Genomic DNA, 16,619 nt, shown 5'->3' with positions numbered 1-16,619 from the left:
AATAAAAAACATTGTGTGCAGATGTAAAGGAGATCAGATATAATGTTGGCTTGTATGCTTCCTTGTTCCATCACATGCAGAGATTAGAAGCCTCATTTTCTGGTTTTGTGCAAACTGTTGTTTGTCTTTGCATCCAAATCTTGAAACTATGGGTTGCCTGCAAATCAGGATCATACATTCACTTTGAACTGTAGTTTTCAATCCAAGAAGGTGGGCATACTATGCACAATCCACAGTTCACCGGATGTGAATGAAATGACAAGTTAGAAGGGCTGCTGCAAAGCAAGAATGGAAGGGAAGAACGCATGAGGTTGAGGCTCGAGTCTGCTTGTACTTGTAATGCTAAAATCATGTATTTGGGGACTCTGCCTTTGGATGGCTTCAAATATATCCTACTTCTATTCCCCCCCCCCCAGTGGTGAAAGTGGTGCTGGGAAGACTGTGGCAGCTAAGTACATCATGAGTTACATCTCCAAAATATCAGGAGGAGGTCCAAAAGTGCAGGTAAGTGGATACTGATGGGAGAAGTATTTGTACCATTGATTGTCATCAGATGACATTTGTACTCCTGTGTAGCTTGTTCATAGGCTCAGTGGGTTAATCTGAGGCTGAAACAAGTTGAAACTTATTGAAAGGAGCCTTGGGTTAGTTAGGGGCATCTATTCTTGCTTGTTCATCTAATGGTATCTTTAATCCTGTCAATATCTTAGTTCTACAGGGACTGGTGGGGGCTAATTCCTTCAGTGCTTCCTGATGCTCTTTTGACATAGACCTGTTCAGCTGTGTCACTGTTGCCTCCCAGTCCTCACCCTCCACTCTGTAACGGATGAAGGCCCCTTCTCCATTGCTAACTTACTCCCACTTGCCTTTGCTTGGCTCCACCCATTCAAAGCTGCTGTTTCCTGCTTAACGCATAGAAGCCCCATCCCGCCAGTATGGTTGGCTCAATGGAGCCTCCATGCTTGGGGGCAGTATAGCTCTGTGTTGCAATGCTGAGAACAAGCAATGGATTTCGAGGATAAGGTGTTGTTTTTTTGTTTTGTTTTTTTTTAAGTGTCCTTTTCAGTAGAGGGCTGTACTGGAACAGCACCAGTGGACCGCTTCCACTGCCAGTCAGTTTGACTTTACCTAAAACATTCAAATGCATTCTTGTTTGCCCTTCAAAAAATTATTTGTTCTCATTTCTGCCTCTGTTCCCCCACGCTCCCACTAAAAGAAAGGAAATCCCAGTTTCCACCACTTCTGTTTGATCACAACCAGGCACCCCAGCATAGCGGGATGTGGCAGTCAATGGCAACTAATCATGATGGCTATATCACCTCCAGCATCAATGGCAGTATGCTTGAGAGGGAGAGTGCTATTGCTGGTGGGCTTCCTAGGGGCATTGCATTGGGGACTGTAGGAAAAGAATGTTGGGGTTGGTCTGATCCAGCAGGGCTCTTCTTACTTACGACAGCTCTCCCTTTCCCTCCCTAATTCTTTCTACTTACTGTGTCTTGCTCTTCGCTTCCAACGTAAAGAGGCAATGGGTGTGTATGTGACGTTTCTAGAACACTGAAATCTGGTGGCCAGCTACCCACCCTCTAGCCCTCCCATTCTCTATAATCCACACAGGCTCTCCTCTGTAGGAGGAATTGGACAGGGAGTCTCCTGAAATCCTGTTGTGTACCTGTACAGGTACAGCAGTGCCAGGTCTGGAGGCTCAGAGCCTTCTCCGTCCTGAATGCCATCTTAAGTCAGAAAAAGGAACAGCCTGAAAATCAACCACTTTGACCCTTGCTGCGTGTGCACTTACTTTTCATCCAGAGGTGTAGAGGAGTTGCAGCAACTGAAGGGTAAGGCAGTGAGCTAGCTGTGGCATCTGGCTGACAGGTGTCCATGAGATCACCAGCGGATGGGTAGCTGGGCTATTTTAAGAGAACTGGTAGCTGCTTCCTCCTACCAAGCGGCTGCTGTCATTGCCCCTCAGCTCCCTGCTGTTTATTTGCTTTACTGTACTCACGTTGATTATGCCCTTCCTGTTTTCTTTCCATGGGAAACAATGATAACTGTCTGCATGGTTTGGTCTCTGTTAGTAGTCAAAGAAACAGTGACTGGACGGAAATATGCACTGTGTTGTTTCTGGAATTGGTTTAATTGCGCACTATAAATAGCCTTTTCCGTTATTTTTGGGGATGATTCTAGCGTTTTCTGCAAAAGCCAAAATGAAAACTGTACTCTTGCCAGAAAACAGGTGATGAAATTGGTACATTTGTCTTTTGATTACTGGATTGGGTGCATGTATCTGTCTGCCTGTGAATATTAAAAGCCCACCTGCAACCTTGTTGGAGGCCCTGTGCACCCATTTGAGGCTGGTGTCTGAAGGTGGATTTAATACATGAATAAGGTGCCTGAGACGGTCAAGTCACTTGTCCCTCTGCCTCATAACTTTCTCCTCTAAGAATGATCTCTGGTCCAGGCAGAGGCCTCATTCCATCTCTGTTCCACAAGATCCTTCTAATGTTCAGGTGCTTGGGAGCAAACCAGGGGCTTATGCCCTCTGTCAGAGCTGCTTGAAGATCCTAGCTCACAGAGGATCACGCTAGCCAGCGATCATTAAGTAAAAGTCTTTATTGAATTACAGTTTCCATTCTCACGCTGCTGCGCGCAACTCTACGTCTAGTAGCTAGATCGGCGAAGCTCCGTCTGAGTCTCCGCCCCGTGTGCACCAACTTAATATCCTAGCCTTGCTCCACCTTTTCCGCCTGACTGTCCTCCTCTGGGTCCCTCTACCCCCCGGGGCTTCTTCCTTCCGGGATTCTTCTGACGCTGACCCGGACCCTCCTGCCTCCTTGCGCCGGGCTTTAGGACCTGGTTCCCTTTCGGGGCTGCTTACTGCGCCGCCTTCCTCTGCATTTGAACTTGGCGCGCGCGCCCAACCTTCCACTTTCCTCTTAACCGTTTCTTCGCTCCCCGATGGAGGTGTGGCCACTCCTGACTCATGCCCTCCCTCCTGTGGTGAGCTGCCAGCGCTTCCCCCCTGGCTCCCTTCCTCTTCCCTGCTTCCTGGCGGTGACGCTGGTCCCGATTTCCAGCTGCTCCCCCCTGAGTCCCCTCTGGCTCTATCTTCCTGGGGTGCCCCCCTAGACTCCCCCCTTGCCCTGGCCACTGGTGCTCCTTTCTGTGAATCCTCTGATTCACTGGAAAGACTAGGAGATCTCGGGTCGTCGTCATCACTCATCTTTTCTTCTGCCTCCTCCCCTTCGCTCTCTGTTTCCTCCCTTGCCCGTGCCTCTGCTCCTAAACCCCTGACATCCATCCCCCCCTCGAAGCCCCCCATTCCCCCCTCCCCTCCTTCCGGTGCTGGAGCTGGGGGCAGCTGTTGCAAAGGGACGAACGTCGGATATCGGTCGCTTCCCGTGGCGGGCCTCCATCTGAAGTCTCCCGGGTCTTCCCCCCTGCTCTCGTCGACAACGGTCACCTCCGCTTCCATCTCTGTGCCGCCGTGCTCGAAACCAGGGTCGTCCACGAAAACGTCCATGTCCGTCTCTCCCTCACTTCCTCCTGGCGGTGTTGCTCGTCCTGGGCCTTCCAGCCACCGTCTGCGGAACTGCTCCTCTGGTCTATCGTCCCACCAATACGAGGGTTCTGATGCAGATCCCGAGGGTGACCCCTCCGGGGAACGGACGTCTTGTGTCGGGTCCTCGTCCGAGTCGAACCCCCGGAAAGTGCTGGCCGAAAGCGTGGGCGTGAAAAGCCAGTCGTCGAAAAAGTCTGCTGGCATAGGTCTATGGGGGAAGAGGGCATGAAACTCGTCTTTGAGGAGAGGTTCGTCCAAGGCGTAGCCCGGCACCCAGCTGTTCGCACTGGCCGGGGTGCCCTCCTTGGCGAGAAAGTATTCTACCCCCTCTTCCCCCCATCTGGAGTCCAAAATCTCCGTGACTTCGTTGATGCGCTCCTTCTGTGCCACTCCCGCGTGCCCTGTTCTGTCTCTGACCGGACTCGGCGCCGTTCCGGGTTCCTGGAACCTGTGCGGTGCCTTGTAGGGAGTGAGCACCGATCTGTGGAATACCGGATGCATTCTGGAACCCTCCGGAAGTGCCAGTCTGAAAGCTACCGGGTTGACCTGCTCTTCGACTTGGTAGGGCCCCAGTTGTTTATGCCCTAGTTTCTTCTTGGCCAACGACCTGGCCGGCACTGCGTGGGCTGCTAACCAAACCCAGTCTCCCACGTGGAGCTCTTCGCCAACCCTTCTGTGCTTGTCCGCTTGTACCTTGTATGCGTGCTTGGCCAGCTCCAGGTGGCGCCTCAGCTGATCGTGGACTTCCTGCAGCTCCGACGCGAACGCATCTGCTGTCTGCGGCTCCCCCTCCCCCATTCTTTCCAGTCCCGGGAAGGTTCTGGGGTGCCTCCCGTTGTTGGCGAAGAACGGCGTGACCCCCGTGGACACGTGCTTCGTGTTGTTGTAGGCGAACTCGGCAAGCGGCAGGTAATCCACCCACGTCGCAGGCTGTTGATTTGCATAACATCTCAGGTACTGCTGCATGATGGCATTGACCCGCTCCGCTTGCCCGTTGGTCTGCGGGTGTCTCGCCGACGCCAGGTTGATCTTGACGTTCAGGAAGCCCATCAGCTTCTGCCAGAAATTCGAGATGAACTGCCGCCCCCGGTCGGACAGAATAGACCGTGGCAGACCGTGAACCTTGAACACGTGGTCTATGAACAGTTTGGCGGTTTGCTCCGCCGTGGCCACCTTAGCACACGGAATGAAATGCGCCATCTTGGAAAACAGGTCCACCACCACCAGCACTGCCGTCTTGCCCCTCGAGCTGGGCAGATCCGTGACAAAGTCCAGGGCCACCCTTTCCCAAGGTTCGACCGGAGTTTGCAGCGGTTCCAACAGTCCGGCCGGCGGTTTGTGCACTGGTTTGGCCCTCTGGCAGGTGTCACACCTCGCCACGTAGTCTGCGACCTCCCCTCTCATTCCAGGCCACCAGAAATCCCTGGCTACTAATTCCACCGTCTTCTCCTTGCCAAAGTGCCCGGCCGTGGGCGCGTCGTGCAGCTGCTGCAGCACCTTGGCGCGAAGGTCGTCTCCCGGCACGTAGATGGCCCCTTTACGGATGAGCAATCCATCTCGTAGCTGGAAACCGTCGGCCGCAGCCGTGCCCCTTTGCACCTCTGCCATCTTTGCTTGCGCGAAGGAGTCATCCTGCAACGCTCGTCGCACCGCCTCCAGGTCCACGGTGGCTGCGGCGCACGCCCATACTGTTGGTGCGAAGATGTGCATGGCGGCCGCTGGCGTTGCGTCCTCCAGATACTGTGGCTTACGGGAGAGGGCGTCCGCCATGATGTTAGTGTCCCCCGGGACATACTCTATGCGGAAGTCGAAGTTCGCAAAAAACTCAGCCCAACGTATCTGCCTCTGGTTTAGGAACTGTGCCGTGCGCCAGTGCTCCAGATTCTTGTGGTCCGTGCAAACCTGCACCGTGTGCTTGGCGCCGATCAGGAAGTGCCTCCACGCTTTGAACGCTGCATGAATGGCCAGCAACTCCCTGTCCCAGATGGTGTAGTTCTGCTCGGACTTGCTGAGCTTCCTGGAGTAAAACGCTGCCGGTCGCCACACCCCCTGCTGGTCCTTTTGCAGCAGGACCGCCCCCACGGCTCTGTCCGAGGCGTCTGTCTCCACCCTCATCGGCCTGCTGGGGTTGACGTGAAGCAGCTGCTCTTCCGACGCGAAGAGACGCTTGAGTGCCTGAAAGGACTGCTCCGCCTCCTCTGTCCAAACGAACTTCTTTTTCTTGGAACTAAGCGTGTCTGTGATGGCCGCTGTCTGCATAGCGAAGCCCTTGATAAACTTGCGATATAAGTTCGCAAAGCCGACAAACCTCTGGACCTCCTTCCGGTTGCGTGGACTCTTCCAATCCAATACCGCGCGAACCTTGGCGCTGTCCATGGCGAGCCCCTTGTCAGACAACTTGTAGCCCAGAAAATCCACCTCCGTCACGTCAAATTGGCACTTCTCCAGCTTGGCGTAGAGCCTATGTTGCTTTAGTCTGGTCAGCACTTCCTTGACGTGTCTGTCATGCTCCTGCTGCGATTCCGAAAAGATCAGGATGTCATCTAAGAAACAGACGCACGTCTTGTAGAGAAGTCCCGCCAACACGTGATGCATGAAAGCTTGAAAAACGTGGGAGCCATTTTGCAGTCCAAAGGGCATAACTCTGTATTCGTAGGTACCCAGTGGCGTGAACATGGCCGTCTTCCACTCATCTCCCTCCCGCATACGAATGAGGTTGTACGCCCCTCGCAGGTCTAACTTGGTGAACACTTTCCCCTTCCGCACCTTCGCCAAGAGGTCGTCGATTCGGGGCATGGGGAAGTCCGACGGCTTGGTCCCATTGTTTAAAATGCGATAGTCCACGACCAGTCTTTTTTGGGGCGTGTCTCGCTTTTTAACAAAGAATACTGGACTGCCCCCCGCTGCCTTGGACTCTCGGATGAAACCGCGCTCCAAATTATGATCTATGAACTGTTTGAGTTCCTGCAGCTCGTCCTCTGACATGGAATACAGTTTCCCCTTAGGCAGCGCCACCCCCGGCAGCAGGTCAATCTTGCAGTCATATGGTCTGTGAGGAGGTAGCCTGTCTGCCTCCTTCTCGCAGAAAACTTCCAAAAATTCTGCGTACTTGTGGGGAATCGCTTGCAGCGTGCCTAGCAGCAGCTGTGACTCCTCTTCCTCTCCTTCCTGCCGGGGCACGATGCAGTGTTCAGCACAAAAGGAAGAGCCGAAGATCAGCTGCCTCTGGTACCAAGCCAGCGTTGGGCTGTGCTTGTCCAGCCAACTCATTCCCAATACAATGGGCGTATCCGATAGTTGAGTGACATTGAAGCTGATGATTTCTTTGTGATTTCCAAGTCGCATCGCCATGGGCGGCGTCTGCTTTACCACTTGCCCCCCTAGCAACTCCCTGCCATCCACCGTGACAACCTGCAGGGGCAGTGTGGCCGGCAGCAACTGTATAGCGTGCTTGTCGACAAAGTCCTGCCCTATAAAGTCCGCGTTGCTGCCCGAGTCAACTGTGATGGGCACGTCAGTGGTGATTCCATTGGGCAGCTGGAGAGATGCGGTGAGCCTCACCACTGGTTTGGGCGGGAGGGGGTTCACGGGCTGTAAAACCTCCGGGGACTGCGTCACTAACACGTCTGGCTGGGCCCCAGGGCCTCTTCCTCCAGCCAGACTGCGTCGTTTCCCTGCTGTGGTCCCCCTTGCTGCGTTGCTGCAGTCACCATTGCCGAGGCTGCAGTAAGCTTGTGGAGCCTCTGGGGACACTCTTTTGCCATATGCCCTGGCTCCTCACAGACGTAACACTTCCTGTTCCCTCTAGGAGGCTTTGCTTTCACTGCTGCCGGTGCTAGGGCTCTGGTTGCTGACTGAGCCCTTGCACCTCCAACCTCCATAGGTTCGGCTCCTCCTCCTGGCGGAGGCGTGGATTGCGCCCGCGCTGCTTCTCTGGGAAGGAAGGAGGGGCCCCTGGCTGGTTCGCGCCCTCCACGCCCTTCGTCCCTGGTCCACGGACGTTCTTCCAGCCTCACCCCCACTGCCAGTGCCCTCTGAACGACCTCCTGGGTGGTTCGGGGTCTCTCCCCCCTGGCGATCTCATCTTTAATCGAGTTGTGCAGCCCCTCCCAAAAGAGGTCTCTTACAGGAGCCGAATCTCTGTCCCATTCCAGGGCACTGACCAAGGCGAAAAAGCGGGCATGATACTGCCTGACGCTGGCCCTCCCTTGTCTCAGCCCATGCACCTCCTTCCGTGCAAGATCCACGTCAATACTTGATAAAAAACACCCATCCATCGCTTTAATAAAGGCATCTGCATTCTGGAGCGCCGGATCCTTATCTCTCCATAAATTGCGTAGCCATGCTTTAGCATCCCCATGCAAATGGGACATAATGAATCCCACTCTCTCTTGCTCATCTCTAAAGTCTTTATGCAGCAGTTGCAGTGCGCACAGTACGTCGGCTCTAAAGTTGGGATACTGTTGCAGGTTCCCATCGAAGTGAGAGACCAGCCCGCCTGTCCGTCTCGCCAACCCAATTCCCTCCTGCCGGGGTGTCTGCTTTGTCAGCACGTCTAACCTGACCTGGAGATCCCTGCAGGCGGCAGCTGCCTCCTCCTCTCTCTTCCTGGATGCGAGAGCCTCGGCATTCAGTTGTGCCACTGCTTTTCTGAGTTCCTCTATCTGCTGCTCAGCCGTCATGTCGTCTGCCGTTCGTGAGCTCGCTAGTAGGCACCTGTTTCTCTCCCCTCCTCGAGGCTGTAGATGCCCACAATCGGGAGACGGAGCTTACTGTCAGAGCTGCTTGAAGATCCTAGCTCACAGAGGATCACGCTAGCCAGCGATCATTAAGTAAAAGTCTTTATTGAATTACAGTTTCCATTCTCACGCTGCTGCGCGCAACTCTATGTCTAGTAGCTAGATCGGCGAAGCTCCGTCTGAGTCTCCGCCCCGTGTGCACCAACTTAATATCCTAGCCTTGCTCCACCTTTTCCGCCTGACTGTCCTCCTCTGGGTCCCTCTACCCCCCGGGGTTTCTTCCTTCCGGGATTCTTCTGACGCTGACCCGGACCCTCCTGTCTCCTTGCGCCGGGCTTTAGGACCTGGCTCTCTTTCGGGGCTGCTTACTGCGCCGCCTTCCTCTGCATTTGAACTTGGCGCGCGCGCCCAACCTTCCACTTTCCTCTTAACCGTTTCTTCGCTCCCCGATGGAGGTGTGGCCACTCCTGACTCATGCCCTCCCTCCTGTGGTGAGCTGCCAGCGCTTCCCCCCTGGCTCCCTTCCTCTTCCCTGCTTCCTGGCGGTGACGCTGGTCCCGATTTCCAGCTGCTCCCCCCTGAGTCCCCTCTGGCTCTATCTTCCTGGGGTGCCCCCCTAGACTCCCCCCTTGCCCTGGCCACTGGTGCTCCTTTCTGTGAATCCTCTGATTCACTGGAAAGACTAGGAGATCTCGGGTCGTCGTCATCACTCATCTTTTCTTCTGCCTCCTCCCCTTCGCTCTCTGTTTCCTCCCTTGCCCGTGCCTCTGCTCCTAAACCCCTGACACCCTCCATCAGTTTTTCTTATCTTCAAACCGCCTTTTGACCAAGGGAGCAGGATTCAAACCTACAAGCACATTGGAGCTAAAACTACTGGGAGTGCCAGATCTAGACCATAGCTTTTGTTTACGCTGGATCCCCTCTGCCCAGAGTACGAGTCTAAAGAGCCCACTTGGGTCCCTGGAAGTGGCCTCCTGAGACTGCATTGGGAGTGGGTCTCCTTTTTGCTTTCCCAGCTCCTGGTGAAATCAGGTCACTCCTTCACAGAATCGAGAGTAATTTGGGGGGCACTGTAGCGTCCTATCCTCTTTCTCTCTGCACCCCACAAATACAACAGGATTCCCTAATAATTGGGGCAGGTGGGTATACATGGTTCTTTTGCCAAAACAATCCAGAAGAAGACTCTGCAGCTCCCTGTGGGAACCTGTTCCTTGAAGATCATAAGGATTGCCTTGCTGGGACAAGTGTAAAGACCCAACCAGCCCAGCACTGTTTAATGAAAACTTTTGGAAGGTTATTTTTTTAACTAAGGTATTTTTTCTTATATGCAATTAACCCCATTTATTCTTTTGACTCTAGCATGTGAAGGACATAATTCTGCAGTCTAATCCCCTCTTGGAAGCCTTTGGGAATGCCAAAACAGTTCGGAACAACAACTCCAGTAGATTTGTAAGTCCTCCATGGAAACTTGCAAAAGGGCCACCGCAATGAGAAAGAGGACACATTGTTTTGGGGGTGGAAAAGGGGCATTCTCTCTCTCAGTACTTGGAATGAACTAATTTGGTTTAACTAGTTCAAAGAATTAATTAGAAAATCTCTTAATTGCATCTGAAAGCAGTTCCTATAATTTCCAGGCAAACTGAACATAAGTTATTTTTGTGCTGGGACTTTGGGGCATTTTTAATTCAATTCCATTGTTTATCTTCCTATATACATAAGAACGTAAAATGTTGCCATGCTCTGCAGCTGGTGTGAAAGCCTGTTAGGAATGCCAGCCCAGTGAGAAATGCCAGCCCAGGCAAGCTGTTTGGAGAAGCACCTGCCCTCCCTCTGTTAAAGTCATCGGCAGTAGGGTTTAACAGAGGGGTGGGGATATGCTTCACACAGCCTGCAGGAGGGAGAAGGGGAAAGTGCTTCTTGACCCCACTCCATTAAGCCTTGCTTCAGGCAGTGTTGGCTAGCTGATGGGAGGATGGGAGCTCGCATCCACCCCATGACATGGGTGTGTGTGTGGTTGGGAAGTGGAGTGAGCAGAGACAGAGTCCCTAGGGCAGGTGTTGCATTACACTCTGTGTGTGCACATTTTGATGTTTTCTTAGTCTTAAATATATATATTTTACTTTAGCACAGCAGCCTGTGCAATTTTGTAGGCTTAAAAATGCTCAGGGTCACACGAATGAATTGTGAATTGAACTGCAAATTAATCTTTCATATTCCAAATTCATTTTTGGAGTGGGTGAACTGGAACTTGAGCAAATTCATTTGCAAAATGAACTTCCCAAGCACTTTTTCCTCCTTGTGTGAGTGGGAGGGATATTCAAAGAGAAGAAGGCCTGGAGATTCTGTGCAACCTTTTTTTGGAGGGGATTCCCTTCACTCTCTGTGATTCAGATCAGCTTGCTTTTCTAAACTGCTGAATCAGGACTGCTTTCTCTGTGCTTCACATCAACTAAGAAATGGAGTAACAGAATCCCCCCCCCCATGTGTTGAGGATATTGGTAGAACAGTGTGCAAAGAACAAATTTGTGCTTCCTTTCCTGCACTCATGCCGAGGAGAGAGAGAGAGAGAGAGAGAGAGAGAAAGTTTGAAGGGGGAAGAGGTGCAAATGTTTGTGCCTTCTTTGTTCTGGAAGCATGAAGGAATATTTCTTCTTTGGGTTAGGACAGACAGAGTAGGGTTTCCCACCCTCTGCAATGTTGAAGGTGATATGATAAGTGTCATTGTACATTGTATGTACACTCATTCCCCCCCCCACCTCATTCTTGTCTCTGGTCTAATAGGTTTTATTTGTTTTGTCAAGGAAGTTGCAGAAATAAAACAATTACATACTCAATAACATAACACAATAAAATCATGCAGCACAGTTAACAAAAAAGTTGCCCGGGCAGAAGGCCTTCTCCGTATTGGTACCCGTATGGTGGACTGCCCTCCCATCAGATGTCAAGGAGATATAACTCTGAGGTCTTCTAAATCTGAAGGCAGCCCTGTATAGGGAAGTTTTTATGTTTGATGTATGACTGTATTTTTATATTTTGTTGAAAGCTGCCAGCATGCTTGGGGCAACCCAGTCAGATAGGTGGGGTACAAAGATGATGATGATGATGATGATGATGATGATAACATACAGGCAAAATCTTTGCATTCAAAGGCCTGCTGAAAGAGGCAAGCCTTTAGCTTTTTAGCACCTTTAACCATCTTAAATGTTTAGGAAACCTGGAAACCTGATTGACCACAGTCAGAAAAGCAGTTTCTTCGGGTTCCTCCAGTTAATGAAATAAGGCAGGAGACTACAAGGGAGAGAGACTTTTTGCTGGTGGCCCAAGTTTCTCCTTAGCTGACTGTACATTGGTTTTAAATCATTTTAGCTGTTGTGTCTTAGCCTGATCCTAGTTGCTTGTTTCCTACTATTGTGATATATTTTATTTTAGTTTCTGCGTGCTTATTGTGAATTGAGTTGTGTATTTATTGTTTACGTAAACCACGCAGAGAACTTGGTTGAACGGGCGGCATACAGATGAAGTAAATAAATAAGGAGAGAGGGTCTCAAGGGTGTGGAAGAATAAAGGTTTAATGATGCATTTTGAGGGGAATATACCGTATTTTTCGCTCTATAACACACACCCGACCATAACACACACATAGTTTTTAGAGGAGGAAAATCTGCAGGCATGCCACCCGTAGGCATTCCCTCCATAACACGCACAGACATTTCCCCTTACTTTTTAGGAGGAAAAAAGTGAGTGTTATGGTGCAAAAAATACGGTATATATTGGGGGACCTCAACTGTGCTGGGTAAGCAGATGAATCCGGTCTCTCCCTCTATCCCTGTTACTTGTGATTTCCCTGTCCACTGTCAATGCCACCTTTAATCTAAAACAAAAAAACAAACAAACCCCAGTTCCAGTCCCCCCTCCATTCTAGCCCAAGACCTCACATGGAAAACTCTTGGGAGAATGCATACCATGCATAAAATTATTATCAGTGCTTTTTTTCTAGAAAAATAGGTGCCAGTACTCACCATGAAGTTGTTACAGTAAGTACCACACTTTTTAACAACAACAAGTTGCCGATACTATGTACCCTTGAGTACCCCCTGAAAAAACCCCTGCACTGATTGTTATTATTATGCAACTTAAACCTTGCCTGCAACCAGTTGGCAAGGCCTAGTGTCATTGAGGCTAATGTTTACTTCATCCATTTCCAGCAGTCTGCATCCTTTATGTCTTGCAGGGAAAATATTTTGAAATCCAGTTTAGTCCAGGTGGGGAACCAGATGGAGGCAAAATATCCAACTTCCTGCTGGAGAAGTCACGGGTGGTCATGAGGAATCCTGGGGAAAGGAGCTTCCACATTTTCTATCAGGTTAGCTACCTTTCGAGGAGGTCTGCGTTAGGCCTTTGGTTTTCTGTTGGAGTTTCTTTTGGGGGGCGGAGATGGGGTCCCTCTTTGGAATGTTGGGCACAATCCATGTCACAAGAATCTACTTTTGAGTAAGCCCCTTTGTAATGAGCAGACCCTGTTTGTTTCCATATGTTAGGGGCCGGGAACCTTTCTTCAGTCTGAAAGCTGTCTTCTTTAGTGCAGCATCTCCTGGGGCAGTGGTGTGGAGCCTCCAGCAGAAGTCCTAATTTGGCTGAAGAGGCCAGTTTTCCCCAAGCCACATCCACCTGCCCTACTGGTAAAAGTAGCCACAGGCAGATAAAGATACAGCTCCCAGCTGAAAGTGGGGTTTGCAGGTGCTGCTGACCAGCCCTGCCCACCTGTAAAAAATGGCCTTCTCCATCCTCCTAAGGGGCTACATGATTGGTGGGTGGGGCCAGAGATAAAGTGGGTGGAGCAATAGATGTGATTCTAACCTTTGTACAATCGGCTTCATTCCAGCCACACAAAGGTCTGAAGCTTCTCTACTGACTTGGGACTATTTTCTGCTCTTTGTCCTGCAGATGATTGAAGGTGCCTCCACTGAGCAGAAGTCCAGCCTCGGCATCACCAGCATGGACTATTACCACTACTTAAGCCTCTCAGGATCCTACAAAGTGGAGGATATTAATGACAAATCTGATTTCCAGGAAACTTTGGTAAATTCTTCACCATCTTACTACCTCTCCCCTCAATAACTTTTCGGTTTAAGTAAAAACAATAACATTTCTGCTTGTACAGCAATTACAATGCATGTGAGATTGAAAACTATTTTGCACATTTTTTCCATATAAAACCTTAGAGCCCCCAAACAGATTATGGGCTATTGACAAGCAGTAACTGAACATCAACGGGAGTGGGGGCACCAGCACCCTTGGGGAGTTGTGAAGGCTGGAGGAGCCCCATTCCTCAGCCACTAGAAACCCCTTTTCAGGCTCTTCAGCCAAGGATAGTAGCAATTTGCTTTTTTATTTAAAAAGCAGGGGAAAGAGGTGTGCATTCCTTTATTATGTGCACTGGTCTGTTTGACTCTCACTGTTTCTTCATGTGAAGAAGGCACCAGAATCTCCCCTGCGGGTTGCCCATGGCAGGCAAAGATTGGTAATGGCAGAGAAACGGCAATTTCGCGGAAGGTAGTTTTTGGGGGTCTTCTCATTGACTGGATACACACTGAGGAACTTCCCCTGGAGCACAGCCCCAAAATTATCTGACATATGGCACACAAAAGGAATATGCCACTGGCAGGAAATTGCAATATAAACCTGGTTTTAACTATAACAAAACAGACAAGCTTTTGCCAAGAGGCAGTAAAAAATATTGGCCTGTAAAGTTTACAGTTAGTGGGACTCTTGAGTAGGGGAGGCAGGACAGCGGCTTTATTATTGCAGTTTCAAGGGCGATCCAGAATTGACTCAGATGCAAGGAAAAGCACACAAGTGAGCTGTGGTTTACCTTTCTCCATTTTAGATATAATATGGGGAGGAGGGATGGGGGCATGGATTTTGGCTTGCTGTGAGATCCCTGAGCCCCAGATGACTTCCAGAGTTTATGGATATTGCAAGAGGCAAATCCAGCAGATTCTGCTTTATAAGAGATGTATGAGTTGATGTTTGTACTGTGCTGTGTGTGTACATTTTGACACTTGAGACATATAGTTTTAGAACCCACCTTATTTCTGGGATTGTAAGTTGTTTCAAACTGTTTTTATTACTGTGTTTTAATGCTGTAGCTTGCCTTGGCATCTTAGAGTGATACTGCCCTTCATCTGCAGATTTCAGGGTAGTTTACAACATGAAAATACAGTATAAAAGTACAAATACATGATAAAAACAAGAACAAAACAAAACAATAGCCCTCCCTTGCCCTCTTTCAACCGCCTCCCCCAAACACATTTAAAGGTGGCATAGGATGCTAATTCTCATCCTAGGCTTTTCCAGCTGAATCCTGCTCCCCTTCCTACCCCATTCTCTGGACTGCCATTGCTCCTAAAAATTTCTGTGCTGTTTGCAAAGCCTGCACTGTTTCCTTCTCCTGGTAGTCTACGTGGACAGATGTGCATTGCTGCACTTTGACAACCTTTGCTAATAATAATAGTAATTGATAATGCATTATGCTTTCTAGTGGCCAAGGTTATTTTGGCAAACTAAGCAGGTCTCTCCTCCAAGGGGCTTATAAGAGCCCAGGAGGCAGTGGCAGCTGTAGAGGTGAGAAAGCAAAAACAGAAGGGTTCTTCCTTTATCCTATCCCACTCTAGAAGAGAGGACTGTTGGGAGCTCCTTGCCAGGGGCCCTTCTAGACCAAGGGTAGCAAATTGTCATTACATGTGAACTTGGGCTGTGTTTCACTTGGGATAGAAGACTGAGGATTTAACATGAAGGGTTTGTGGGAAAGGTGAGTTCTGAGGAGGGATTTGAAGGCTAAAAGTGTGGTACCATTCCATTAGTTGCTATAGCATGGTGGTTAATGGAAGGCAGTTCAAATGTCACCTCTGTGAAGAGGTGCAAGCTCACCTCTCCATCAGCCTCTGCTAGGATAATGATACCAGGCTACCTCACAGGGGCTGTTGCAAGGATTGCTGAAAGATAACATTTTGAATGCTATAAAAGTGATGCAGAAATACTACTAGAATTTTGCACAAAAAGGCACTTGGTTATTATGGTGGGCTTTTAATTCATCCATTGCTTTTTTTAAAAAAAGAAAAACCTTAATTTTTGCAGCATGCCATGAATGTGATTGGGATCTTTGCTGAGGAGCAGGCTTTGGTGCTGCAGATCGTGGCTGGAGTCCTTCACCTGGGCAACATCAGCTTCAAAGAAGTCGGCAACTATGCAGCTGTGGAGAGCGAGGAGTGTAGGTGGTCCCTGTGGATTCCCAGAGCATTGAGATTTGAATGTGAGGCAGAGATGGCAAGGGGGGAAAGCTAGTTGGGTCAGGCGCTTTGATATAAGGGTCATGGTGGCACATCCCATTTCGCTGCTTGAGGCAAAGTGGGAAGTGCCGCCCTGCCTCTGCAGTGCCCTGTTGCCCCTGCCAAAGCATCCCTTACCTACGTTGCATGGCACTGCTGAAAAGTAATGATGGCGACAGCTGGTTGCAGCAAGATCTCACGAGATTTTGCTGATACTGGGGCCACTTCTCCACCACCAGTGGAAGCAGAGGTTCAGGCAGGGTGCCCTTGGGGGGGGGGGTGATGCCGCCCAAAGTGGCTGCTTCACCCCACCTCGTGGGTGGACTGGCCCTGGTAAGGATGGACCAAGGAGACATTATGGGCTTTTAATTTGGGGAAATAAATTAAGGTGTCTTTATTTAGGGATGATTTAGGGATTAATGAATGGGGGAATTGGATTGATCTGGAAGAGGATCTGTTGGAAATTAATGGGGGTAAATGAATAGAAGGTGTGGTGCAAATTAATTGAAGGAATTACTCAGGGCAATTTGGATAGGAAATTAGTTCCGCTGCTGCCTGTGACTCTAAATATGCATCTGTACATATAAACTAGCATCTGCAAATCTGTGCCTGTTTTCCTTTTCCAGATCAAGTGTGTAGGCTGTGATCTAGAGGTGCCTCCATGCTCACAGGAGACTCATGAACACTTAGTGATTTTCCCATTCTCCTACCCTGACCCCCAAAGCATTGTGCGCAGAATAAGTGGATGCCCTGATGCATGGGCTGCAAATACTGGAGAGTTTTCATATGCAAGCCCCAGTGATGGTCCTGGGGTCTGGATTTGAGGGCGTCCTTGGGCAAGGTGTTGTCAGTGGACTCCCTCCTTTGTGCCACATGACAGTTTGCTGACCTCTCCCTCTGGGCCCTATCCGTACCGTCTCCCAGAGGGAAAGGACTGCTTCTGGCCTTGCGTTGGCTTGCTCTCTTCGACAGGCCAGGTGAACTGCCAGGAAC

At 50.2% G+C, this 16,619-nt stretch overlaps 1 protein-coding gene across 1 annotated transcript in view; it reads left to right on the top strand.

Moving 5' to 3' along the window:
* Nucleotides 1–16,619, top strand: part of MYO1E (myosin IE) — a 110,296-nt gene that overhangs the window by 48,320 nt on the left and 45,357 nt on the right. Inside the window, exons 5-9 of the mRNA XM_083475644.1 lie at nucleotides 417–504; nucleotides 9,658–9,747; nucleotides 12,530–12,661; nucleotides 13,243–13,377; nucleotides 15,436–15,568. Of these exons, the coding sequence (XP_083331770.1) occupies nucleotides 417–504; nucleotides 9,658–9,747; nucleotides 12,530–12,661; nucleotides 13,243–13,377; nucleotides 15,436–15,568 (578 nt within the window). The remainder of the gene's footprint in view (nucleotides 1–416; nucleotides 505–9,657; nucleotides 9,748–12,529; nucleotides 12,662–13,242; nucleotides 13,378–15,435; nucleotides 15,569–16,619) is intronic.

This window comes from Podarcis liolepis, assembly GCF_965112155.1.
Source record: "Podarcis liolepis genome assembly, chromosome: 14".
Lineage (NCBI taxonomy): Eukaryota > Metazoa > Chordata > Lepidosauria > Squamata > Lacertidae > Podarcis > Podarcis liolepis.
Note: the sequence above shows the minus strand (reverse complement) of the source record. Positions and strands in the feature narration are given on the sequence as shown.